At 48.9% G+C, this 26,635-nt stretch overlaps 1 protein-coding gene across 3 annotated transcripts in view; it reads left to right on the top strand.

The window, feature by feature from the left end:
- Nucleotides 1–26,635, top strand: part of TRAF7 (TNF receptor associated factor 7) — a 45,685-nt gene that overhangs the window by 6,139 nt on the left and 12,911 nt on the right. For 2 of the 3 annotated variants that reach the window (XM_075069134.1, XM_032778448.2), the window contains exons 2-9: nucleotides 10,660–10,778; nucleotides 11,020–11,077; nucleotides 12,610–12,701; nucleotides 18,019–18,135; nucleotides 20,329–20,421; nucleotides 23,339–23,372; nucleotides 25,112–25,295; nucleotides 26,038–26,172. In XM_075069134.1, the coding sequence (XP_074925235.1) occupies nucleotides 10,698–10,778; nucleotides 11,020–11,077; nucleotides 12,610–12,701; nucleotides 18,019–18,135; nucleotides 20,329–20,421; nucleotides 23,339–23,372; nucleotides 25,112–25,295; nucleotides 26,038–26,172 (794 nt within the window). In that variant the 5' untranslated portion in view covers nucleotides 10,660–10,697. Of the gene's footprint in view, nucleotides 1–710; nucleotides 828–10,659; nucleotides 10,779–11,019; nucleotides 11,078–12,609; nucleotides 12,702–18,018; nucleotides 18,136–20,328; nucleotides 20,422–23,338; nucleotides 23,373–25,111; nucleotides 25,296–26,037; nucleotides 26,173–26,635 lie in introns of those variants that run through there. The other variant, XM_032778447.2, reaches the window with a different exon arrangement.

The raw sequence follows: 26,635 nt of genomic DNA, 5'->3' as shown, positions 1-26,635 counted from the left end.
TCCCCCCTCCCCCCCCAGCCTAGCTCGGCTCCCACTGAAGTCAAGGGTCAAATTCCCATTGATTTAAATGGGAGCTGTGTTAGGCCAGTGCAGGGCACATCTGAAAATCCCACCACCAATTTAAAAAGCAAAGCCAAAAAATGCGTCTTCGTCCAAATGTCACCGACAGAGTTTTGATTCATTTTGGATGTTGCAAACTGTCCTCTTTCCCTTAACGCAGCCTCCGGTGGGCTTCAGCTGAGTCAACAGTGACTCTTAGGTGCTAGGATAAAACATAACTAGGGGTTTGATTTGAAAGTGATGGAGAAAGGGCCATGTGTGTTTCCCCTTGGAGATCACTGGCTGCAGCAGGGACAAACCTAAAATCCTACGACCTGATGCTTATCTCATTGGAGCAGGTTTCACAGGCCTGTAACTCCAGCAAGCCTTCTCCAGATCTACGTCAGTGTTAGCTCGTCAGACAGGCTCTCCACTCAGTAAGGTTCCCTAGGGCAGGCCAGAGTAAATCTGTGTGTGGGGAGGGTTTTCCTTGCTAGTCTAATCTCTTTAGAATCGGAGAACAACCCAGACAGACCCGAAATAGAGAGTTGGGATTGGCTGAGCTGTGTGATTTTTCCAGCTGAATTTACATATCACCCACTTCTCTGCATGCCTTTCTGTTTACATCACTTAAGAGCCAGCGCACACAGATAGTGGAAGAGACATTTTGAAAGAGTAAAAGTCTGCCTGGAGCTGGAGCGCTTTGTCCTGGGACCTACTTGGCCAGCTTTGCTTCTTGCTTCCAGCTTGAGTAGCCCAAGTGAATTTCGTGCAAGGTAAAGCCCCAGGTAAGGAGTGTCCTGTGCATGTCGGCAGAGTTTCTGTTTGAAGCACAAGCGGAAGGTGGCTGTTGGTTTTTAGTAATCAGTGACAAGTGAGGGAAGTGTTATGCGTGTTCATAACTGTGCAAAGCTGAGTAAGGAAGCTGAATGGAGCTAAAATTCAAGGATCGAGGGATTCTGCATTTCCAAAATGTGTCACAAACGCTAACTAAGGAGGTTTTGTCTGTCAGCTACTCTTAAAAATGCCACTCCATTGTAAAGTGCTCTGTGTTATTAAAGGAAACGTTTGAATGGTTCATTAGTATGGGATTTGGTACATTTTCTATCTAAAAGCCGCTACTAGATTTCTGCGCTTACATTTGGAAATCACCATTGTCACATTTATCTGAAGCAATCAAGGGTCTGTTCTCAAGTGTCAAAGTGCACGGGGTTCCTAGGTCTGTTCATGGCTATCTTTTGCAACCCGTTCCAATCCCTGCTATCAGTAGTATCTATTTCCTTTGGTCTGATGCTAGTTGAAAGTTTCTCTAGCAGTAGTGTTGGCTAGCTTGCATTGCATCTGATTGTTTCTGTTTTAAGCAGCAAAGTTCAGGGAGATGGAGTAATATGAGCAGACAGCTGAAACACACTGAAATTTTTCTCTTCTCATTGCTTTTGTGACATTTCTAGTAGGGGGGCAATGGTTGGCATATTTCAGATGAGTCTTTAAAGCAACCAGTTGCACCCAGAACATGCGTTAAGCAGGTCATCCAATTTCAAAGCAGTGTAAAAAAAAAAAAAAAAAAGGATGCTCCATATGCTTGGGTAGAAATTATGGCTTGTGTTTCTCGGAATGCCTTTCAGCCAGAAGAATCCCCATAGGGTGCTTTAAAAAATGGAATTGCTGGACCCTGCAAGAGGAATGCAGCCACCATTAGGATGGAGCATAGTGGCTGTTTAACAGCAGACAATAGCAGTACTCAGCAGTTTAGGACAGGAGGTAAAGCAGAAAAAGTCATCCAACTGGGGTGAGTTTTAGGGAGGCAGAATGTAATGTGCTGATTTTAGTGTAGAGGATGAGGCAGGTTTTCTACCACTTGGCAACAGTTCCCTTGATATTGACAGGGATTTCTTTGATCACTTATTAAACTTTACCCCTGGGTGTTTTATGGTGTTTAAATCCCTTCACAATTCAAGTGAAAGATGGCTTTTAAATCCACTGCAACCAATGTGAGTTAGACACCAGAGGTTTGAGTGATTGAGGACAGATTAGTTTCTGTTCAGCTGCTGCTTTTTCACAGGCAAATTCCTCTGCCACAGAATATTTGAGGAGCCTGTGTATGAATTATGGGAGCTGGGCAAATGAGAAGTGTGGGGGATGAGCTCAGGGTCTCTGTCTGTACAGTAGTTTCCTGGGTCTGTTATCACTACTTCTGGGTTGGTCAGTTAATTCTGACATCCTGCCCAGAGTAGACAGTTATGCTTTGTTTCAGATGTGTATTTCTTGTGCACATATACAACACCACCAAGGCTGAGGCTGGGGTGGATTCCTCCACACCCTGGCTCTGCTGCTGACTTGCTGCATGATCTTGTGCCAAAAGCACTTCCCCACTCTGTGCCTCAGTTTAACCCACCTGTGAAATGGGAGGAATACTTATCTACATCTCGGGTATGACGAGGCTTAGCTAGTACACCTGCAGAACTCTGAAGACGGAAAATGCTGTGCATGTGTTCTGTGTTATTAGGTAAAGTACTAAATTGAGCATTAGGGTTTATTTAATTATGGCAGCCCTGGGACTGGTCTGCAGTCAGTAACGACCTGTCGGACGTATCTCTGGAGAGTCCTTGGTAACTGAAAATAGCTTCAGATTTCTTAAAGTGAATTGTGGGACCAAGTAGTGCCAATTGTGATGTGATTTTTAATTCTATTGTCTGGTTTTTAAATGTCATCGCTCATGGTCATGCTCTGATTTTGAAGCCCTGACTTCTATTGAAGCTGGGGTCATTGTCTCTCAATAATGAGAGTTGCAGGACTGGGCCCTTAGGGTGTAACTCGATAAAAATGCACGCCTCCAAAAAAGGGTCTAGATGTCATATAGGATACAACCCAAAAGAGTCGTGCAGCAAGCTGATCTCCTCTGACCGTCTGACCACTTAGTCAAGCTGAACTCTTGAAAGTGTGGCCCCTGTTGTAGGTGCTGGACCCTTCTGAATGTCTAGCCCTTTGAGCTTTATACAATCAGAAAAGCCTGTTTACCAGGGGACGTTTTTTCCTCCCAGGCTTCCTAAAGTTAAGTCAGGGGAAGGCATCGTGAAGCAGAGTTTTTGTTTTCAATGCTTCAAGATTGATTGTGACCTTTGACCTCTGATCTAAGCTGTGATGTGCTCTAAGGAAAAACTAGATGCTTTAGCCCCCTGAAAATGATTTTTGTTCCAGTTGTAAGAATGTGTAGAAGTTATTGATTCAGATTTTAACACAAAATACTGCAAATAGTTTGTCCATACCTAAAGCTGATTATTTTCTAGAAGGGGAAACCCACTTCAGAGGAGCTCAGGGAAGAGGCATGATGTCTGAGCCCAGCAAAAGAACATACGTAGACTAGAAAGGCTGATTCTGTTCTTGAAGAACAGAGACCAGTGCTACAAAACCTGCCGTCCTGAATGGCAGTGACTGGGGCCCCTTTTATTGTACCTCGGTTAACAATATTTTGCATTTCTCCAGCACAGTCTGTTGGCGAATCTCAGCGTGGTTTCTAGACTCTCTAAAAGACTTGCAGTAGCTCAACCAGAAGTTACAGGCTGCTGTGGGAATCACTTGGTGAATTCTCTGGCCTGTTTTGTACAGGTCAGACTAGATCATCATAATGGGCTCTTCTGGACTTCACAATCTATTAATTCAGCTTCACAGCCCCTGTGAGGTGGGTATTGTTATCCTCATTTGACACATGGAGAAACTGAGACCCAGAAAGGTGAGGTGACTCTCCCAAGGTCGCCTGGTGAGATTGTGGCAGAGCCAGGGGTAGACCCCCATGAATCAGGTCACCTTTGTGCCTTAGCCACAAGGCTGTCCTTGCCTGCTTTTGTACCAGTCAAGGACTGAATAAGCCAGAGAGTCTGAACTCCTCTCACAGTCATAGAGAGACAGAGTCCCTCCAAGGCAGAAGTTGTGACCCATTGACAGTGGAAGGAGGCTCACACTGCTGATGGCTGCACTGTCTCTGTGCTCTGTGCATAGAATTGCAATTTCTAGGGCTGTCTCTGTCGCATACACACAGTTAAAGGCAGAGAGAGAGAGAGAGAGAAGGGTCTGCTAAGCCCTGACATGTGACTCTGTCTTCCGTTGTCCGGAATTCTTTATCTAGTAGAGAAGGTGTGATATCCCCAGAGATGTTCAAAATCCGCAAAGCTGGCCTCCTGCTTGTTGTAACCAGTCTTTCTAGCCCTCCCTTGAATCCAAGAACCGGTTCTCAACAGAAGGTGGCTTTTCAGCTTGCCATCAGACAACGTTTTTTGACGTGGAAGTAAAACACGGACAACCTATTCTTACTGCAGCTTGGCAAAGTGGACAGAGTTCAGCCCATGATGGCAGAGTCTATGTGGATTAACTGACCACCCAACAACTGACTCAGGGAAAAGTTCTGGGTATGAGGGAATGTGACAGAACCTGGGAGATATGCGTAGTTACTGATTCCCCATCATCTTGTCCACCACGCCAAACTCGTCCTTCCCTTTCCGTCTGCATTGGGCCCAGCATGCTCGACTGTTGAAGCAATTCACCATTTATTTCAGGTTGTTGCCCTCTCTCTGCCCTGTAATATTCTTTCCTAGGCGCTGTGCAGGTAAGCTCAAGAATGTGTAACCCTCTTATACAGACTTGCAGAAATTTGTGATTTTTGTCATTAAAATACCTGCTATGAACTAAAGAAATTCTACGCCTCGGGCTCACGCGAGGTACAGTAAGAGACACCCCACTCCCCATGTCCATCCTTGCCACCGTTAGCCAATGCGTGGAGCCAGCCTGTGTTCTCCAGCAAACAGCCCTTGCAGCAGCATTGCATAGCTTTAGAGACAACCCCAATGAAGCTGGAAGGGAGTGGAAGAAAGATACACATATGAGGCTTCTTAACTGGACTGTATGAACCATTCAGCACATAAGGCTGGGAGGTGGTTGCAGATTCCTTCGCAAGTACCAGACATTTTGCAGTATGAGGCGCCCCATCAATCAGGTCCTTCTTCTTAGGTGCAATTCTAAGGAAATCCATTAGAGGGTTTCTGTCCAACCCCAGTGGAAGTATCCACATCACAAAACCCATCACTGCCATCATGCCTCTCAGCCTCCTATGGCCCAAACACGGAACACGTTGGGGCGGAGATCCAGAAAGAGAAACAGAACTGTATTCATGCAGGAGGATGGGAATGCTGGGGGGTTCCTTCCCTTGGGTAAATGGCTCTGCCTAGACCTGGCCTCCCCAGTGAAAGGGAGGGGATGCCAGGTTTGTGTGGCACTCTGGGACCAAAAAGAGGGACATCCCTGGAAATAAGCAGATTCACCTTTCCCACTGCCTTGTAGGCAGGTGCATGAGAGAGGCCAAAGGCTAGACTGGCCGTAGGGAACACGCTCCCCTCTTACACGGAGGTGCTCCTCCTGAGCAGGGTTGAGGCATCTTGGCTTGGGAAGGGCAGGGTGGGAAATTCTCAGAGCTGCTGACTGCACAGAGAGGGTCGCAGTCCCTGTGAGCTGTTAGCCAGACCCAGATTTTTTGGCTGGGTCACTTAGGCAGGAATTCTGGCACCTAACAGTTCAGGGTGAGTACGTGAATCCAGCCCACCTCCCTCACTGCATCTGTTTCCTGGCAGTCATGTGATTTAGTGAAGGCTGGCCCTACTGCTTCCTCTTTCTTATATTTTCTCCTGGCAAAAACAGGAAAGCTGCTTTAAAAAAGAAGCTGCATGGCAGAGGAGCTCTTCAGATATCTGGATCTGGTCAGGCTGGCTAGCTGGCCTCTGGGCCTGCCCCTTTCCTAAGGTGTGACCCCAAGGCCTTGGCCACTAGCTATGGCCCCTGGCCACGTGTACTGTTGAGACTTGCTTGGTTTTCTGGTGCAAAATGGAGATGTCCCTTTCCCTGCAGCAGTTGGTTGGATACCCCCTGCCCTTGTGGGAGCTGATGCTATAAAGTCCTGGACTGGAAAACTCAGAGAGGGTCTCCAAAAATGAGGACTCTGGGGCCCTGTCTATGGAAACATGAGAGGGCTGCTGGAGTGGACATCTAGGCCACTTGCTTTTCTAAGCAGCTGAGAAGGACATCACAGTTCCAAGGATATTGTTATTCCTTGTATATCTTTTATTCTGAAGGCTTCCTTCGGGATCACGGTGTGCACGTATTTTGTATAACACAGGTCATGGCATTAATGCGTCATTGGGCCAGCCGGCACTCACACCTCTTCAGGATGCGATTTTTGTCCTCCTCAACTGTGCTTGGAGGGGGAAAGTGCAGTGTGCTGTAGGGAAGTGCTGCAGATTCGTCAGGGGCTGCTCTTCCTTCTGAGCTAGAGTTGATTCACTGCCCCTGCTTGGCGTGAGGAGGATGTGGCTTTTGGACGTAAAATCAGAGTCCTGCCCACTTGTGGCCATCCAAAATCCCATGATAATTTTTACAAGAGTCGAAAGGTGCTAACCCTAGCGGCCAAAGCAAATTCCAGCTTGAGTCTTTGACATTCGGCCTCCCTGGAATTCCTCTGGTGTCATTGGCTGGGATATTCTTCGTTGTCAGTCCAGCAACTGTTCTGTAAGGTGGCTGCATTTCAGGACTTGGTGAAGTGATTCCTAGGTATGGTGGTTAACGTAGTCTGCGATGAAAGATGATATAAATATAAATCTGAGTTGTGGCTGCTGCTGTTCTGTGAGCAGCCGATATTCCACTCAGCATCCTGCCTATTGCTTGCATTGTGCTGCTTTGCTGTTCAGGGAAGACCTGAAGCCAACTTCCATCTGCCTAGCTCAGGGGGGCTGCTCAGCCAAGGACATGTTTAGAAAGAAGAGTGGAAAATCCTCATCTTCTGGCCAACGTTCCCTTATTTAGGGTTGGATCTAAAGGCCACTGAAGCCAGTGGACGTCTTTCCGTCAGTTTGAATGGGCTTTGGATCAGCCCCAAGAGGGTCTGCACTTTCCCCATCCTTAAAGTACCTGCTCAGCTCCCTTTAGAATTAAACAGGTATCTGGAGAGGACAGGGAACGGGACCCCACGTGTCATCCAATTACAGGACTGCACAGATTGCCCCTGATTGTCCCTCCTTTGACTAGTCCATCCCTGTTCCCCAGAACCAGAGCTTCCCTTTCCTTTGTGAAGTCTCCATCCATATGGTGGCAAAGACACCCTTCCAAGGGAGAGAGCGTGAAATGGAGTCCGCCTGAGTCTGCACACAGCCTGAAACATTCTCTGAAGAGGCAAATTGCCTCTCTTCATCTCAGGGGGGTGTTTGTTCACTCTGAGCCTAATGAGAACACCTTCAATGTCAGCTCTCTTCACTCCACTCGCCGGGGAGGAACATCAAGTGGGAGCGCTGCTCCCCTCCTGCAGGATGACGTGGTGGGCACTGGAGTGGAGGGAGAGGGCAGGGAGCAAGTAGATGCTGCCAAGGTTTCCTAGGATGAGGAATCACAAGTTCAACCCCTTTTCCCCAGATTTAAGTCCCCTCTGCTCCTGCCCTAAAGGGTGGGAGAAAGGAGAAACCTCCCCTCCCCAACAGCAAGAATCTCAACTGCTTCCTGCTTGCCAAAAGACCACACCAACTGCCGCACTTCCTGGGTGCCCAAGCCTCTACCCAGCTCCCCGGTAACCACTCCAATGGGCAGTCGCCCTGCAGAATCCTTGCCCTCTCTGCTGGGGCTCATGCAATGCGCTGGGATTCTGGGGGGCTGCGCAAACGCACCTGAGCCGAACCTAAATCACAGGGGGTGCTCGGCTGTCTGCACTAGGGCTGGCACCCTGGCTGCCAGTGGGGCTGAGGTGGCAATGGGAACGGTTGGAAATGGGCATGGCGGTATCCTGGCCTGGGCAATGGGGCCGGGCCATGCGTTTGCATTAGGAGCTATTAATACAGTAGCTCCAGAGGCCCCATTGTGCGAGGCACTGTACAGCTACATAGGGAGAGATTGTGAACCCTCTGAGCCAACTAGCCAGAGAGAGTCAGTGGTTTGCCCAAGGGCACACAGAATGTCGGTAGCAGAGCTGGGAATTGGGCTCTGGTCTGCTGAGTCCCACCCCAGCGCCCTAACCACAAGCCTGTATTATTTATTCCCAGTCTTTGTTCTCTACAAAGATACTCATGACCAGTTGCCAGGCTCTTGGTGCTGTGCATCATGGCTTTGACTCTGCTCATCTCTGGATTGAAGCAGCGCCGGGCTGTTCTCGAATCCGCTCCAGTAACTCTTAACATCTCCTACGGGATGTGGCATTTGAACGTGGCCAGTGCACTGCTTCCAAAGAAATGGAAAATATTCTCCCACGATGGCTTTTTAAAACAGTCTCCAGTTTCTTGCTTTCTCAGACCACAGCCTGTTCCAAAAGTTTAGTTCTAGGGAACAGTTCTTTTCCCAGGACTGAGCTATTGTGCTGTGAATATTGGACAGTTGTGTAACATGGAACCTAAAATCTTGTACAGTGTGTCCTGTTAGGTGGGCCTGAGGGGTGTCCTTTTGGCTCACCAGCAGAATGTTTAATATAAAACATGGCCCGGCATGATTGTCATGCTCGTGAGGCCTGATCTACACTTAACAGTTAGGATGCTACAGCTACCTACGTGAGGGATGTGAAGAAACCAACCCCCTGACTGACACAGTTGTCCCAACTTAACCCCAAGTGTAGATGCAGCTGTGTTAACCGAAGAGTCATTCGGAGAAGCGGTGTTCCTGCACCGATGGGAAACCCTTTCCGCTGGTGCAGACTGCCTCTGCATTGCACGGTTATGCCAGCCTAGCTACAGGGACATAGCTTTGCCAGTGTAGTCTCGGTTGCACAAAGAAATCTGTAAGCACGAATTTAGACTCGGTTGTTGGGCGTGTTGTGGTAGCACGCGCAGCAGTCTGCAAACCGAGCACAGAGACAACTCCTGCCCCAAAGAGCTTTAATTGACATAGTGCAGAGGCTGCATTGAGAGCCCTAGAAACTGAAGTCCTGAATGGAAGGAGCTGTCAGGGCAGGGGTCTGTCTAGTCCAGTCTCATCTTCAGTGGTTAGCGCCAGCTGCTTGGCAGAAATAGACCAAGAACTCTGTGCTGGCCAAATATGCAATAGCTGGCCACAGCAGATGTTTCTCCCTCTCTTAGTGTTGGCTCGTGCCCTGAAATAGGAGGGTTCGGCTCCCTGTTTAGTTTAATTGTTTTTGTCCTGTCTAGTTGAACTGCAGATGTTCTTTTCTGTACAGATGTCTGATCATGCACTGAATCTTCTTAAGCTCTTCGACTCTGTCATCCAGTGGCAGTGAGTTCCAAAGGATAGCTATGCCTTGTACAAACGGTTGGGTAAGCCTCTTGCCTTTCAAATTCAGCGGTCCCCTCTTTATCCACTGAGCAGATACAGGAATGTAAGCTTCTCTGCGTGGTCCATCTCCAGAGTGCCTCAGCCTTGACAAGGAAGGAAACTCAAGAGGGGAGCTCTGTCCCCTGGGCCCCGTGAATCCCTGTCTGCTCTTCTGAAATTGCTGTGATGTAAAACTGGACTGTGTGACCCCTATGGGTGTTCCATGGTATTGCTCTGTAATGTCCCCACACACTGAAGTTTCCATCATTGGAGCAATTAATGTACAATACTGCAGGGTTTCTCTGTAGTCTGGGAAGCCTCCAAATAGCCATCAGATGGGTAACTAAAGTTCTCCACAAGCGGTGGTCTGAATCTGAACTGTGAGCTAGAGATGGCAGGCTCTGCATCTCATTCCCAATGGCCTGAGACACCCAGTTCATGTCATGCACTTGTGTTTCCTACTTAACGTGCGTCTGTTCCACACCAGTCAGTTGTTTTGAATAGAATTTGGGATGGGGGTCTTGTAGCAATTTGGTGTGCCTGTTTATGCTGCCAGACGGTGGGCCTGGAGGGCCTGGACTGTCTCTCACAATGCTTTGCCAGTGCCAAGCAACAAGCCCCTCCAGACGTTGTGATCACTCAGCCACCAGCATGCAGAGACGCACCCAGCTAAGGTGTGTGAATGCTCTCTTGAACTGTCCATAGGGAAACACCAGCAAGCCTCTCAAGTCCTTCTCCGGAGCAGGGCAAATGTATTACTTAGCTCACCACTTCCTCAAAGGAAAGCCTTTGTAACCTGAGCAGATTCCCCACGCACTTCAGACAAACTCCCTGGCTAAGAGAAAACATTACAATAAGTGCCTTAGCTACAGAAAGATAGATAGTCAGTTATTATAAGTGGTAGGTATAAAAGGTCAGAGGTAGTTACCAAAGACAATCAAAGGTAAGCGCGCCGTCTAAATCCTAAACCTTCGACTAACCAGTATTTGGATCAGGCAGTTTTTCACACCCCACTGGATGTTGCAGGTAAGTTAGAGTTCTTAATACACAGGCTTCCCCTTCAAGCCTGGGACCAATCTCCTCAGTTCAAAGTCATTGCCTTCCCAGAGTTTTTGTTGCTTTCACATAGGTGAGGGAGGAGAAAGGTGATCGCTTGGTGCCACTGTCCCTTATTTTATATGCTCAGTCCATGTATCTGGAAAATACTAGTCCAGACATGTCCTGGTGGGCCTTGCTGAGTCACAGAGTTGAACAATTTAGGACTAGGAGGAAAGTTCTTCTGACCTCCTCTGCCCCAGCAAAAATAACCAACCCTCCAACTTTTTGTTCTTCCTCCAGAGCAAACTTCCCATGACTAATAAATACTGGTCTAGATTATGAGCTCAAACAAGAGCGCTCGCTACAATCGCTTCTCCAGTGGCGCAGCAAACATCACTACTCCTGAGAACACTAACGGGGTAAGGAGCAGAGCAGGGGCGAGAAATGGGCGGGGGAAGGGGTATTTCTGGCCTCTTACGCCCTCTTTGTTTGGACAAAATAAAGATGATGAATGAAAATTTGGGGCCACAACTGGGGCTGTGATCTCCCCAAATAAAATCTTAGCAATCTTCTCTTGTATCTTACCAACCTTGGCTGACCAGCAACCCCCGATCTGTGCCAGATTGACACATGGTGACGTTAATTCTGTCTTCCTTTCAGACGAGAATGGAAACGACTTTTGGGCCTGCCTATTCCGCTGTGACCACCATCACGAAAGGTGAGCGTCTCACTGTCCCGGAGCACGGCAGCCCTGCCGGAAGGGCTACTTACTCCTCCGACTGAATTCTTCCTTCGCTGCACAGATGGCAGTGAACCAAAGCTAGTCGCTGCATGTTTGCTGAGGGACAAGCGACAAGTCACGTGCGGCCCCAGCCCAGCTTATTGTAGGGCTCTGATCGCCAGGCAGGACAGAGATAAGTGTCCGTGGAGATGCTTTCCAATCAATCAGACTTCCCAGTGCTGTGGGGGAGCCCCTGCTATGTCCAGGACTGCACAGCAGTGTCCGTTATCTCCCCAGTTCCAGTTAAGGTCCCCTCCTCCTGACCTGCCCAAGCGTTTGCTGTTAGGGCTGATACTTTCCATCTTTGCTCTCTGCCCGAATGTGAATTATTTTGGACAGGTTGAACAAAATCCCCTCCAGTTGTTTTGAGTTCAGCAGGAAGGGGACTGCACTTTTCCCATTTTAAAAAGAAAAAAATCCTTGCCCTATTTTCTTCATTTAAAAAAAAAATGTGCACAGAATCCAAGAAAGGGAATCCACAAGCACCCAACCAAAAGTCTCCTTTAAGAAGGCCCCCAAACCTACCCCAGCTGGCAGAATTCCTAGTTCTTACTGCTCTGGGAAGCAGGCAGGCTCGCTCCCTTTCCCATGGTCATCAGGTCGGGAAGGAGCAGCTTGCTGTGGCGCGTAAGGCCCTTATCTCAGAACCATGAGTCAGAGCAACCAAACTGACGGTCAGCAAACAAAAGTCTAGGCCAGGCTGGTGTCCAGGGGCCTGCAACCCCCAGCATCCGACATGACTTCTGGTCCCCTGAGTGCTCAGCTGCCGTTTTCCTTCTTAAAAAGCCCACTGCCAGGGTGGAGCAGGGTGCTCCTTGATTGCTGCCACGCTGCCTTGGCTGTAAGCGCCAGATTGTCCCTTAAAGGGGTCGTACACCCCATCTCACAGAGCTCCAGCCAAACATGGCATGAACATAGACCTCACAGAGGACCAGTGGCTTTGCTTGCCTTGACAACATTGCTTTTGGTTTAACAAAGCTAAGACTCTCCTCCAGGCAAAAATGACGTAGTAAAAGAAATACACGTTATAATGCATACTCACAAAGGGGCGGAGTTAAGGTTATGCTTGCAGCTGTACCTGTCGCATTTCCAGACTTTTAAGTAGTTACGTTTACAACCTTAGTGTAAAGTAGTAACAAGCTGCTCTTTATATGAACATCTCTGCTTTGGCTATAGCAGCCTTCCCTAGCACCCAAGAAATATCCATACCTCCCCGATATAAAAAATGTACAAGGGGGGGAGGCTCCCTTTAAGAATATTTTAAGCCTGTAGCTCTAGCAGAATGTCCGTTTATCTTTCTTGCTGGGCCTCAAGGAAGCCCTGGTGATAAGGTATTGATTGCACTGCACTTCCTGGGGCCTCCAGGGGAGAGTGGGGAAATCCCTATTCCTTTTCTTTCGCTTCTCCTCAAGAGCCCTCTCTCGTTAAAGGTGCAGCGAAAAACCTGAAATGTTTCTTTTCCTTTAAAGCTGACGGGACCAATACCTTTAAGCAGCACCGTAGGACTCCCTCCTCATCCAGCACGCTCACCTACTCCCCGCGAGACGAGGACGATGGCATGGTACGTATTGCACAGGAGTGACCTTTCCGATCCCGCTCGCAGGGACTTACAAGAGAAGCACATTGTCTGATTATCCCCTTTGAGAGCACTCTGCCAGGCAAGTCTCAAGCAGGGTATGTGCAGTTCCCAGCCAGGACGGTAGGCACAGCTAGACCTGTCTGGCTTTGCTTGGTTTAATGGAGATTCAGAGTGGTGCAAAGGGCGCCTGTGGGATGGGTAGATAAGTGTCACTGTCCCTTTTTGGCAGGCAGAGGTGACAGTGCTCGCAGACAGTCGATATCAGAGTCCGCGTTCATGGCTGGTGCTCAGACCATGAGGCTGTGTGTCTGTCAGGCTCTAGCAGTTTGTAGCTGGGGTTCGATGTCTGCGTGGGACTCTTCACACTGCAGCCTTAGCTTTGGAGGCAATGGGCCTAATTCTTAAAAGCAAGTGCCAAAGTTGTGCCTCCTAAATGTCCGTGTAGACCAGCTGCAAAGCCCACAGGCAGCAGCTCCCTGTGTGGGAACATTCTGCCCCGAGAGTCACTTGTTACCCAGGGTGGAGAAGGGCTTGAAACAAAACTGTCTGTCAAGGTTTTGGGGTCACAGCAGAGGCCTGCCAGTCTGAACCAGGCCTCTTTTCAATGATGCCAGCAGCACCAGTTGGATAAGTAGCTACTTCCACAGAATCTTTTTCCTATTTGCACCGCTAGAGGGGGCCTCTCACCACAGAACAAAAATCTAGAACCAGAATCAGAGCTAGACATGCCATATTCATCCCGTCCACTGGAGTCAGCCACGGATGACCCAGTGTGAAGTTCTTAAAACATTCCCGAGTCTCCAGGTAGCCTCGCAAAAGGACACCTTCTTGTTTGTATCTGGCTGACTGATGCGTCACACGCATCTCTGAGTAACTTCCTCCTCAAGGATCAGGTGTTATCACAGGGTCTGAGAGCAGTGTGGTTACAGGGCAGTAAAATCAAACTTAGATTGAGGGTTTTTTGAAACAAACAAACAAAACACCTACTTTAGTCTGAGTAGACTTTGTCAGACTTTGATAATGCTCGGTCCTGCCACGAGTGTAGGGGACTGGGCTAGATGACCTCTCGGGGCCTGTCCAGTCCCGCGATTTTATGATTCTTCATTCCGATGCAGATAGTTATGGGAGGGATTTAGGGCTTGATCGTTCACGGTGCTGAGGATGCTGGTGCTGTTCCTCCGAAGTGCTAAGCACATGCTTAACTTGGAGCATGAGAGTAGTCCCTTGAAGTTAAGCATGTGCCTCAGTGTTATGCTGGGCCGGGGCCAGACTGCTCAGCAATTTGCAAGTTCAAGCCGTTAAACCTTCCCCTCCATTGTTGTGTCATTGTCTGAGTCACGCACGGGCCATGATGCCTTTCTGAAAACCTCCACACCCTCTTGTCATTCAGTTTTAAAAAAAACACACATGAGAGAATAGTTATTAATATGAGGCCAGATCCTCATCTGGCTTAAATCTGCATAGCTCCCCTGGTTCCCGGATCTGGTCCATTATGCCTGCTCCACTGCCCTGCTCTTGAATCCTACGTTCCGAGCATTGATTTGACACGTTCCTCTAACATCTAGTGCTTTAAAAATCCTAACAATACACAGACAGAGGAAAAAGATCCCAGCTGGGATTTTCAGAGGAGACTAAGGGAGCTAGTTGCCTAGGTCCCCTTGCATGTAGGGCTCCAAACTCCAATCAGAAACTAAATTGATCTCTCGTAAGAGCTAGCCAGGTCCTCACCTAAATGTGCAACCCGTCTTCCCTACAGTGCTACACATCAGTCAGCAAAAACAGCAATAAACGAGCACAGGAAGCCACCTAGTTGGTGAAGAGCTCTGGACGAGGAGAACGGCAGAGCCACGACTGACTCTCACTAACCCTTGGGAGAAGCGTCCTTTCCCTTCCCCAGAAGTGCCAAAATCTCATCACCCATCACAGAGGCAGCTGGAGGCAAACCAGAGCTCTCTTGGGAATAGGATCATTTTCTTTTAATTGCTGATAACGAAACCAAAAGTAGCCAAGTGCTGTCTTCATGCGGAGCGATTACTGCTGGTTGCCCTGCTGGGTGATGACCAAAGGCTGGAAAACTGCACAGCATGTTCCTAGCCTAGTTGGCCCTGCAGGAATGTGACTAGGGTACAAACTAGGGGACCGATTTTCATTTATACCACGGCTGCTCTACACCGCTCTAGCAGTGGGTGAGTGTGCAAAATGTACCCTCTGTTAAGGCTTCCTCACCCTCCCAGCACAGTATGAAGTGGCCTTGGTGTAAATGCTAATGGCTAACGCAGAGTATGTGGAAACACTTGCAATGGTAGGCCTGTTTCTGCCCTGGGAGATGGATTCTCAGCTTCCACTCTGTTCCGACGTTAGGGGTTTCAGTAGTGTGCCTGAGAGCGGAATAATGCCTGTGAAATGTGCTAGGTTGTTAATTCTCCATCAAGGGCAGTTGTGGAAGCTCCATCGCTTGCGTTATCCGAAGATGGAATGGACAGAATTTCGGAGGATCTTGGCTGAAGAGGGAGAGACTAAACAGCACCTCTGCTAACAGACCTCATCCCTCCCAAAGCTCTGGGAGAACCAAGCTGTGCCAAATCGTCACTGCACAGCTGGTCACCAAGCTCCTGGGCCAGGCAGTCCCTAGGGGTCATCAGTCTGCTCGTTAAAGCCTTGCTCTGTGTAGATCTGTGTCCGTGTGCTTCCAGGAGACAGACGTTCTCGTTGTGTGGCACGTGAAGCTCTTCTGTCGCCCTGGGCCCTGAGTTGTTTCTGTTTTATTGCAGTAGTGGCTCAAGGCTCCACCAGAGCCTAGCCCCATGGTGCTGTGTGCTGCACATACACGTAGTGAAAGATATTGGTGCTCTGGGGTGCTCACAATCGGAATAGCCCAGAGCAACGGTGGGAGGGGACCTGCCCAGGGTGGTGCAGCAGGGAATAAAGCCCAGGTCTCCTGAATGCTAGGCCAGTGCTCCATGCGTTTGTATCGGCAAAACCGAGGGTGATATTTACCTTGAGGGGTCACCTCACTGTCGTTTTCCTTTAAAAAATTCTAAGTTAACGCATCGATTTCTTGTTATTTCCATTTACACCACTGCCTAGCTGCCCAGATCCCAGCTCTGAGTCTTCCGCTCGGAAAACTTTATTTTCCTACCTAATTACCCCATGTGCCCTCCTTCCCCCAATAAATCAGTGCGGGTATATTTTAGCCACACTCATCTAAATCTCAGACATGCAGAGGAGCACTGTTGAGAGATTTGCCCCTTCCAGTGTGTGTTGTCTGACTATACACCCTGACATGAAAATGCTTGTTGGGATTGCTCTTGGGAGTGAGGGCTTGTAGGATCAGCCTTTGGTGCAAGCTCTCCTTGTCCCTTCTGAGTCATTGTTGAGCCAAGCTAGGCATGGGAATGTGGGTCTGGGAGGGACCTCGAGGGGCCATCTAATCCAGCCCGCTGTGCAGGGGCAGGACCAAGTAACCTAAACCATCCCTGACAAGTGTTTATCCAGCCTGTTTTTAAAAACCTCTTGTGATGGGGATTCCACAACCTCCCTTGGAAGCCTAGACCAATGCTTAACTGCCCTCAGAATTTAAAAGGTTTGAATTCTGTCTAACCTAAATCTCTTTTGCTGAAGATTAAGCCTGTTACTACTTGCCCGGCCTCCAGTGGCCATGGAGAACAATCAATCGCTCTTTATAACAGCCCTTAACAGATTTGAAGACCATTATCAGGTCCTCCCTCAGTCATCTTTTCTCAAAACCAAACATGCCCAGTTATTTTAATCTTTCCTCATAGCTCAGGTTTTCTAAACATTTTAGCATTTTTGTTGCTCTCTTCTGGACTTTCTCCAATTTGACCACATCTTTCCTAAATAGTGGTGCCCAGAACTGGACACAGGACACAACTGGGGTCTCACCGTGCGAAGTAGACCAGGACAATTACCTCCCATGGCTTACATATGACACTCCTGTTAATACATCCCAGAATGATATTAGCCTTTTTCACAGCTGCATCACGTAGTTGATTCATGCAATTTGTGGCCCACTATAACCCCCAGATCCTCTTGCACAGAACTACTGCCTAACCAGTTATTCCCCATTTTGTAGTTGTGCGGTTGATTTTTCCTTCCTAAAAGTAGTACTTTGCACTTGTCTTTATTAAATTTTATCTTGTTAATTTCAAACCAGTTCTCTGATTTGTAACACTCATTTTGAATTCTAAACCTGTTATCCAAAGTGCTTGCAACCCCTCCCAGCTTGGTGTCATCTGCAGATTTTATGAGCAGACTCTCCACTTCATTATTCAAGTCATTGCTGAAAATGTTGAATAGTGCCGGAGCCAGGACAGACCCCTAGGAGAACACACTAAATATGTCCTTGCAGTCTGACAGCTAACTATTGGTAACAGCTCTTTGAGTACCATCTGGCAACCCATTGTGCAGCCACCTTAGAGTAATTTCGCCTAGATCAGCTTTCCCTAGTTTGCATGCATAACACTTTCAGTTGTTGCTCCATCAGTCCATCCCTCCTGCTCCCTGCAGGTTTTTGTTGCTCCTCTCCAAACTCTTTCCGGTTTGTCAGTATTGTTCTTGTACTGAGAGGCCCCGCAGTGGAGGCACTACAAGCTGCTCATTCCCCCCTGCCCCTTGCTGGACTGAAGAGTTTTCTCCATTGTTGCTTTAACGCTGAATTGGAAACACTGAGGACCATGCTGTTGGTTAATATTCCAGTGGTAACATCCCCTGCAAAGCCAATCCCAAAGAGCCCTGCAGCCAGAGCGACCTCCTTGATTGGTGCATGCAAAGCCCAGTTAGCTCTCCCCTCCCAAACAGGAAGCAACAAAGCCAGGCTGTTCTTGAATTGAATTGGAGGAAGTCTCCACGCTTATGCAAAGTAATTTGGCAGAAGTTAGATAGCAGTGAAACAAGTGCTACTGCAGAGATTATAGAAACTGCAGCCTGAGAGCTGTCTCGGGGCAGATTTACTAAGCTTTCTGCAAAGGATTCATTCTTAGCTACTGCACTACAGGGGTGCGCAGTAAGTAACGGCACAAATGAACCGTGGCGTTGGAATGTATTGGGCCTGAATGAGGGGGAATGAGGTGACCCATATTGTATTGGCGATGAGATACCTACTGCTTCAGTCCTGGTTTACACTTGGCTAGGCCAAGCAGCCTGGCATGCGGGAAGATTTGGCAGGGCGTGGGCCCCTGGAACCGCTAAGTTGCACGGAGGAGGATGGGAGTTGGAAGCTCCATGGGAGAGGTGGGGTTACTTGTAATAACTGGGTTGTTTTTTGTCTTTACTTTGGAAGCCTCCAATCAGTACCCCACGCCGTTCCGACTCCGCCATCTCCGTTCGCTCGTTACACTCTGAGTCCAACATGTCCTTGCGCTCGACATTCTCGCTCCACGAGGAAGAGGAGGAACCAGTAGGTATTTTGATGTCTTCTTTAGAAACAAAATGAGGACATTCAGTGTCAAAACAGCTTCTTTGTGTAACTTGCAGTGTGTGCATGTGGCCTTCAAATGGAAGAGCCCTTGTTTGGAGGGAATGTTGTCTAGTGGGTTGGTCAGGAGACTGGCAGGCAAGACTCTTGGGTTCCAATCCCAGCTCTGCCACTGACTTGCTCTGTCACCTTGGACAAGTCACCTCATCTTGCTATACCTTAGTTTCCCCATTCGTAAAATGGGGGTGATGATAATCCTGACTGGAGAGCTGTGAGGTTTCACTGATTAACATCTGTGAAGTGCATGGAGATCCTAGCTGTGATGAAGGGTGCTACAGAGGGGAAAGGGCTATGTTCTCATTCTCTCTGCGGGTGGCAGTGCCCGTGTAGGTCATCCCTGGCTTAGGCCCCCGTCCTGCAGTTAGCTCTACGCAGAGTCCCATTGATTTCACTGCAGCTTCAATACCTGTTTGGAGTTAGTACGGGATCGGGGCCTCACTCTTAAAAGTGTTAACAGGAGCTGAGCCTGTGTCACAGAGACTGCATCCAGACTTAAACATCCCCCAGGCCGGGCCACGTCTGGTTCAAGGGTTGGGCAAATGTGTGAGTGACTTATCCTTACCACAATCCATGGGGTGTTTGGTCTGAGTTTCACTCTTAGAGCAATATATATTGAATCTTAAGTGACTGATCTGAAATGTTAATAAATACTTACCCCTTGGTCTGCTTTGAGCTCAGAGGGTGTACTCCAGATAGCCAGGGAATACTGCTTCTGAACCCTGAACTTCCTGTCTAACTGGAAAACTAAAGCAGAGCTCCCGGCCTGTAGTGACAGAAGCCAAATCCCATGGATTGCATGAGGCAGAGAAATCTTTCCTTTAGGACATCTCAGGCTACGTCTACACTACCCACCATATCGGCGGGTTACAATCAATTGCTCGGGGATTGATATATCGCGTCTCATCTAGACGCGATATATCGATCCCTGAGCGCGCTTATATCGATTCCGGAACTCCACCAACCCCAACGGAGTTGCGGAATTGACGGGGAGCCGCGGACATCGATCCCGCGTGGTGAGGACGGGTGAGTAATCCGATCTTAGATATTCGACTTCAGCTACGTTATTCACGTAGCTGAAGTTGCGTATCTAAGACCGATTTTCCCCCGTAGTGTGGACCAGCCCTCAGATACACAGGAGACATAGATATTGTTTCTAAATCACTTTCGAATGTCAGGCTTCAAATCAATAATTCAGAGGCCTTTTTGCCCAGAAGGTTTAACCGGTCACTTACTGCTTCAGTATGGTCATGATTCGACAAGGTACTCCCATCAAGCTGAGCAGTCCCTAAGGACTCAGCCAGCCTCCTAAACTAGGGGCCAGATTCTCTGCTGGGCTAAACTGGCACAGCTCCACTGACTTCAGTTGAAACTAGTTGTGACCCCATTAGGGTCCTGATCTTGCCATATGCCGAGTACCCCAGGTTCCCAGTGAACGGAGTGGTGGGTGAGGGCCCCTAGCCATTTCTAGGCTCAGCCCCTAGAAGCTGGCCTATCAAAATTAAATTTCAGCTGGAAATAAGGAAAGTTGAGTCCTGGCAGCCCTGGCAGTTAGTTAGGAAGCTTTGTTCTCTTGTCTCCTTGGTAGCCTTGGGCTGCATTGATGCTGTTTGGCATCACAGCTGCAGACCATCTACACTACAGAGTTAGGTTGACATAAGGCAGTTTATGTCGACCGAACTTCAGAAGTGTCTACACTGAAACGTTGCTCCCACTAATGTAACCACCCCACTATGCCGACTTAATGACTCCACCTCCCCGAACGGCGCAGAGTCAGTGTCAATGCGGTGTCGTTGTAGACACTGCAATACTTACATCCACTGTTACTGGCTTTCAGGAGTCACCTCACAGTGCCCCACTCTGACAGTACAATGGATACAAGCTCTTCCGGGGAAAGCTGTGCACCACCAACACAAGGACACCCAGGAGCAATGTAACTACTGCGGCATCTGTATTCCAACCTAAGTTAGGTTGGCTTAATAATTTTGTAGTGTGGCCTCAAAACTCTCACTGTACATGCTGCTTCCTTATTCTCTGCTCCCTGCAGTGTGGAACGGGGGCTGCACTGGAATTGTAGAGAAGCTCCTGACTTCACCGTTGGTCTTTCTTTGTATTCAGGAGCCCTTGGTGTTTGCCGAACAGCCATCAGTGAAACTCTGCTGCCAGTTGTGTTGTAGTGTGTTTAAAGATCCAGTCATCACAACCTGTGGGGTAAGGAATTCCTCTTTCCATATCACTACCATAGGCTTTGTGAATTAACGGTGTGGCTACCAGCTATGCTGCCTTGACTGGTGACCATTAGATCTTGCAAGCCAAGCTGGCTCTGTGCTTAGATGAGGGGAGACCTGCCAGGAAAACCCAGGGTGCTGCATGAAAGGTGTTGATGATTAGTAGGTGGCTTTGTCACCTGAGAGTCTATTCTGAACCAGTGCCCCACTGAGGTGGTAGGGGCTCTGTGCTGCCAGCCGTGCTAGCTGGCAAGTGAGATTAAAGATGGTTGAAGATCCCATGACACTTTTCGTATTGCGTTTTCCAGTCTTATTTCAGTTGGGTTTGTAGCCCTTCACTTCCAGTCTTGAAGAGCTTTGCTGTGCAGCGTTTCTGCATTCTGCTGTGTTCCACCCCAAAGGTGGCTGCATTTTAGTGGTAGATAGACTGTTCCCTATCTACCAAGTGTGGCGTGAGGCTTAATTTAGTTAATGCTTTTAAAAGTCTCTTAAGACCCTCAGATGAAAGGCACAGTGGAAGGGCAAAGTATTATTAATTACTTTTATATACTCCATTTTATTAGTATTTTAATAGTAGCTGTATAATATTCCTGCTTCTGTGCCACCTGCAGAAGGGATATATCTTTATGGTAGTGTTGGGTGTATAATTCTCAAATGCTCGTAAAGTGCTGTGGGATCCTCGGTTGGATCTATAACTAGAGAAGCACAAGGCAGGATGATTATTGAGGTAAGGGTGCTATCTCTCATTAGTTGAAGCTTGTTCCTTTTCAGCCAGCCAGAAAGCCTGCCTCTCTGTACACAATACCCGCGTGACTGTTCCAGCCAGAAACCTTTCATGTAGACTCTGAGATTTACTGGTTAATATGGAAAATAACCCTCTGCAGCAGGAAACCAACTGGTTTCATTTGCAGCTCTTGTTTGGCAGCTCTGGAGGGAGCATGCAGCTGTGTGAGGCAGGAAAGGGAGGCCACAGCAGAGTGGCAGATAATGTATGGCTGTAATAATAACATTGCAATTCTCAAGTGACGATGCCAAGTTGTGGCAGACTCTGGAGAACCTATTGAGTCAGATTAGAATCCTGTGAAATGCTGCTGAGTTCATCTTGCTCTTTTTCTGTCTATGAGCTTTGGCCTGAGAGTGAGTGTGACGGGTTGAATCACAGAAACCCCCTTGGGGCTGCCAGCTGATGTGCCAAGACTACATCCCTGCCGTGGCAGCTTAGGACTTCAGTGTCCTGCCTGCTTTGAGCCAGACCCGCTAGCCTGCTGCAAACCCAGACCCAGGGTCTGAACCATGTCCCAACAGCTGGAGGCTTAACTGAAAGCAACGTACAGAAGTGTTCCTGTCTTTAACACTCAGGGGTCCAAACCCAAAATAAATCCATTTTATCCTGTATAAAGCTTATAGAAGGTAAACACATAAATTGTTCACCCTCTATAACACTGATAGAGAGATATGCACAGGTGTTTCCCCTCCCCCCTCTCCCCTAGGTGTTAATACATACTCTGGGTTAATTAGTAAGTAAAAAGTGATTGTATTAAATAAAGAAAGTAGGATTTAAATGGTTCTAAGTAATAGCAGACAGAACAAAGTGAATTGCCAAGTGAAATAAAATAAAACACGCAAATCTAAGCCTAATACAGTAATACAACTAAATACAGGTAAAATCTCACCTTGAGAGATGTTTCAGTAAATCTCTTTCACAGACTAGACAGCTGGGCACAATCCTTTCCCCTGGTACAGTCCTTGTTCCAGCTCAGGTGGTAGCTAGGGGATTCCTCATGATGGTGCCTCTCTCCTCTTTGTTCTGTTCCACCCCTTTATATATCTTTTGCATAAGGCAGGAATCCTTTGTCCCTCTCTGGGTTCCCACCCCCTCCTTCTCAATGGAAAAGCAGGTTAAAGATGATTCCAGTTCAGGTGACATGATCACATGTCACTGCAAGACTTCATTACCAACTTGCCAGCACACAGTATACAGGAAGACTTACAGGTAAAACACACCCATCTGCAGACAAGTGTCCTGGTTAATGGGAGCCATCAAGATTCCAAACCACCATTAATTGCCCGCACTTTGCATAATTACAATAGGCCCTCAGAGTTATATTTCATATTTCTAGTTTCAGATACAAGAGTGGGACATTTATAGAAACAGGATGATCACACTCAGTAGATTATAAGCTTTGTAATGATACCTTACAAGAGATCTTTTGCATGAAGCATATTCCGGTGACATTATATTCACATTCATTAGCATATTTTCATAGTGAGTCGGTTGCTTTAGTTACTGCAGGTTTCTGTTGCACGAGGAGAAAGGTAGACGCTGTGGCTTTTAACGTGGCTGGTTACAAGCCACCTTTCCATTCTTCTACCTGCACAGCTGTGCTTGGGACAGCCCTAAAGCTCTCCAGGTGCGGGGGATGTACGTGGACAATTTGCCAAGTAGCACAGTCCAAGGGAGAAAAGGCTAAACTGTATTTTTCACCTTTGGATGCTTCTTTCATAAATTGTTACTTGTGTCATTTCTGTTTTGTAATGGGAGTGGCTTGCAGGGAAACCTGGGTTGGTCTTTGTGGGTCGAGAAATCAGCCCAGAGGATACAGAGAGGTGCAGAACAAGTCTCACTGGATTCACTGCAGGTCCTCAGAACCTCTGAGGATCAGGCCCCTGGTGTGTTTTTTTGGCTGCTTGAACTAGATATGTCTGTTTTCACACAGCTTCATTTCTCATGGTATGTGTCTGAGTGGTCATAGGGGCATGTTACGGTACCGAACAGGGAGCATATTTGCTGTGGCCCACAATCCATGGGGCTCTGGCCTCTGACAGCCTGACCTCCGACCCTGGAATTATTTGTCTGATCGTGGGGAGTCTGACAGTGCTATTCCTCTTTGCCTCCACAGCACACGTTTTGCAGAAGATGTGCCTTAACATCTGGTAAGTACAGAACCATCCTTGTGCAATGATCACCACTCCCTCCCGCGTCTCTGGGCCGTTCAGCCTGGCAATGTTCCTCACTCCCTCCTGGAGAAACTGCAGTGCATCAGTCTGAAAGCCTTCTAGGGTCTAGAATGGACCCCCCCAGGCCCACCCCATGTGACCTGTTGTGCCCCAGGCTTCTGGTAGTGCCTCAGATCAAGGCTCATAGCTGTGAGCATTCTTGATCAGATCTCTGCTGCCTTGGCATCCCCACTGAGCTCCCACACCCCATTGCAGCACGTACTGGATTCAGTGCAGGCTGGAGTGGATTCCCTAGGAGCAAAGTGTTCCAAAGTCCTGGTCAGGAATATGGAGTGGATAATCTGAAGGACAGTAAATGACCCAAGCACCAGCAGTGCCAGACTAGTGCTCCCAGCCCCTCTGCTGGGCATAAGTGACATGAGTTTTGACAGAGGTGTCATAAATGCCTCCTTTCCTCCTATTGTTGTGTGCAGTGTTGTAGCCGTACTGGGTTCAGGCTATTAGAGAAGCAGGGTGGGGAAGGTCATGTCTTTTACTGGACCAACTTCTGTGGCTCAAAAGCTTGTCTGTCACCAACAGAAGTTGATCCAATAAGAGATATTACTGCAGCCAACTTGTGTCTCCTTTCCTCCTGGCATCCTGTTCATGCCAGCTCTTCTAGCCGCTGATTTCCAGCCAATACAAAAATTCAGCAACACGTCACCTCTTTTCTTCAATGAACTCCAGTTCAGAAAGCCAGGAGAGGCTCTCTCTGAAATGGAGTAGCCAGCACCTCTCTCACTTGCACACCACTCTGTTAAAACCCATCTGTCTCTTTGCTTGGCACATGAACACCAACGGCACTGTTCCAGCCCAGGGCCCAGCCATGCTGATTGCTGCCCTTCCCCCTCTTCCAGGGAAGGCTCCCTGAGGGGTTGAGTAAACAGCAGCTCATTCTGCCTACAGATGTTTGGTTTTCTAGTGAGAAGGCTCCCCCCATTGTCCTCGTTTGCTCCTTCCCACCCCAGGGCACTGCAGCAGGAGGTTTCCTAGGTGTGATTTGGACTCTTTGCTCTGGGGTCTGTCCAGCGAACAGAGGCACCAGAGCAGTCTGAAAGGCGTCTGTTCCCTTTTCATCAGAGCTGGGGGGCAGATGTTTGTATTCTGTGCACATAGAGAGAGAAAAGAAACCTCCCCTCACCACCTCTGCTCGCTGAGACAGCAGAGAGGTGGCTGGAGCTGAGGTGGGAAAGAAGCCTAGCACAAAGCAGTGGGGTTCAAGGCTCTGTTGGCTCAGTGACTTTGGAAAGCCTCCCCCCCGTCCCCCCCCAATAACTGGGATTTGTGCTCCGGAGTCATGAAGCTCTTTGCAGATCTCTCCCTCTAGCCTGTGTGTGCCCGGGGTTAACGGTGATCACAGCCAGCCGTGCCCTAGGCTGTGTGACTGGCAGTGGCGCAGCTGATGCCTGTTTGACAACTTAAGCAATCGGCTCTGGTGCAAATGGCTGCACTAGAGGTTTCCCCTGTGTACATTACAGGCTTGCACTGATGCAGCTGTTCCAGGAGCTGGCTCTGAGGGCTGCAATCAGGGCTAACTCCCAGCATAGACGAGGCCTTAGAGAAAAGAACTTGCACAAACACCACTGAAAACAGGCCCTCCGGGGCCCAGCTGCTCTCTCTGCACTTGGAGTGTCTTAACTAACAGCTCTGTCTCCCCTCCCCTCCCTCCCTCTCAGAGAAGTGTCCAGTGGATAACGCCAAACTGACTGTGGTTGTTAACAATATTGCTGTGGCCGAGCAGATAGGGGAGCTGTTCATTCACTGTAAATATGGCTGCCAGCCCGCCGCCAGCAGCAAGGCCGCTGCCTTCGAGGTGGACCCCCACGGATGCCCCTTTACCATTAAACTGAGCGCCCGGAAGTAAGTGCCTTGTGAGCAGGGGATGAGCTCTCCGGGGCGGGGCCTCTAGTGCCCGTTTATTGCTCTGCGTTTGCAGCGTTATATGGCTCCCTGCAACAGTTCTGCTCCTGTGGTCCTTCTGTCCAGCCCTGTGCTGCTGGGAATTGGGTGGGTGCAGGAGGGGACACGCTCTCCTGTCTTAGTGAGGCGCTAGGGGTGCTGTGTTGCAGTAGCAGGGTCAGAACCGCCCCAGACGTCCCTGCACTGGGATGTTGTACTGCTGAATGTGATGCCTTTCAGCTGAGATCTAAAACTGAGGCTCTGGCCACCTGTGACAAGGACCACAGGCTCTCCAAGAGATGGGGCATTAAATCCGCTCTCCTACCTCCATCCCCTGCTGAAGAATTCCCATCCTGCCTCCCTAATCCGCCCCCCACCCCCTGCCGCATTTCATTTGCTTCATGTCCTCAGCTGTTGATCAGCTGCCATTTCATCTGTCTGTGGAAGGACTGATGCAATTGGAAAAGTTGATGCCGTCCACATGTATGTGGCCTGTGTATCCTCCAGCAATCGCAGCCATAACATTACTGCAAACCTGGTTAAATGGCGGTTCAAAGACAGCTTCCAGCATCAGAACAAGAGAGGGGGAAGGTTTTCATTAGCTGGAGTTCTCGTAAGGGTTGCTTTGTTCCACGCCCTGTCACGCCATCCTCTCTGCCTGTCGGTGACTTTCTCTCCTTTGTGCCTTTCCCTATGTGCGCAGAGATCACGAAAGCAGCTGTGATTACAGACCAGTTCGCTGTCCCAATAACCCCAGCTGCCCACCTCTCTTGAAAATGAACCTGGAGGCGCATCTCAAAGAGTGCGAACACATCAAGTGCCCTCATTCCAAATACGGGTAAGCAGTGGGGCTCCAGGGACTGACACCGGGAGAGCTGGCTGGGCCCTTCACTGCTAGCGGTGGTTGGACTCCATTTCTGGGCTGTCTTTCAGACACCAGGTTCTTGAGATGTGCTGGGCAGGGCCCTGAGACCGAATCTGGTGCTCGGTGTCACTCTCCGGGGCCAAGAAGGTCTGCAGAAGCGAGCACGTTGAGCTCCCCCTGAGGAGAGCTAGGCCCATGCTGCTTAGGTGTGACCACTGCTGGCCCTTCGGGAGTGTCCTGAGGAGACTTCAACGGGAGAACCTGCTAGAGAGAGTGGCAGGATCTGTCCAGGGCAGAACTGATACAAGGATAAGGAAAGTGCAGCTGAGGACGCTGCTGTCTGTGCTGGAATCCCTGAACAGGAAGGTTTCCTGGTCTGGGAAACGCCCTGCCTGCAGGACACGAGGCCCGAGGGCACTGGCATGGCTAGGACCCA

Source organism: Chelonoidis abingdonii, chromosome 9 (genome assembly GCF_003597395.2).
Source record: "Chelonoidis abingdonii isolate Lonesome George chromosome 9, CheloAbing_2.0, whole genome shotgun sequence".
Classification (NCBI taxonomy): domain Eukaryota; kingdom Metazoa; phylum Chordata; order Testudines; family Testudinidae; genus Chelonoidis; species Chelonoidis abingdonii.
This window is presented reverse-complemented; position numbering and strand designations above follow the sequence as displayed.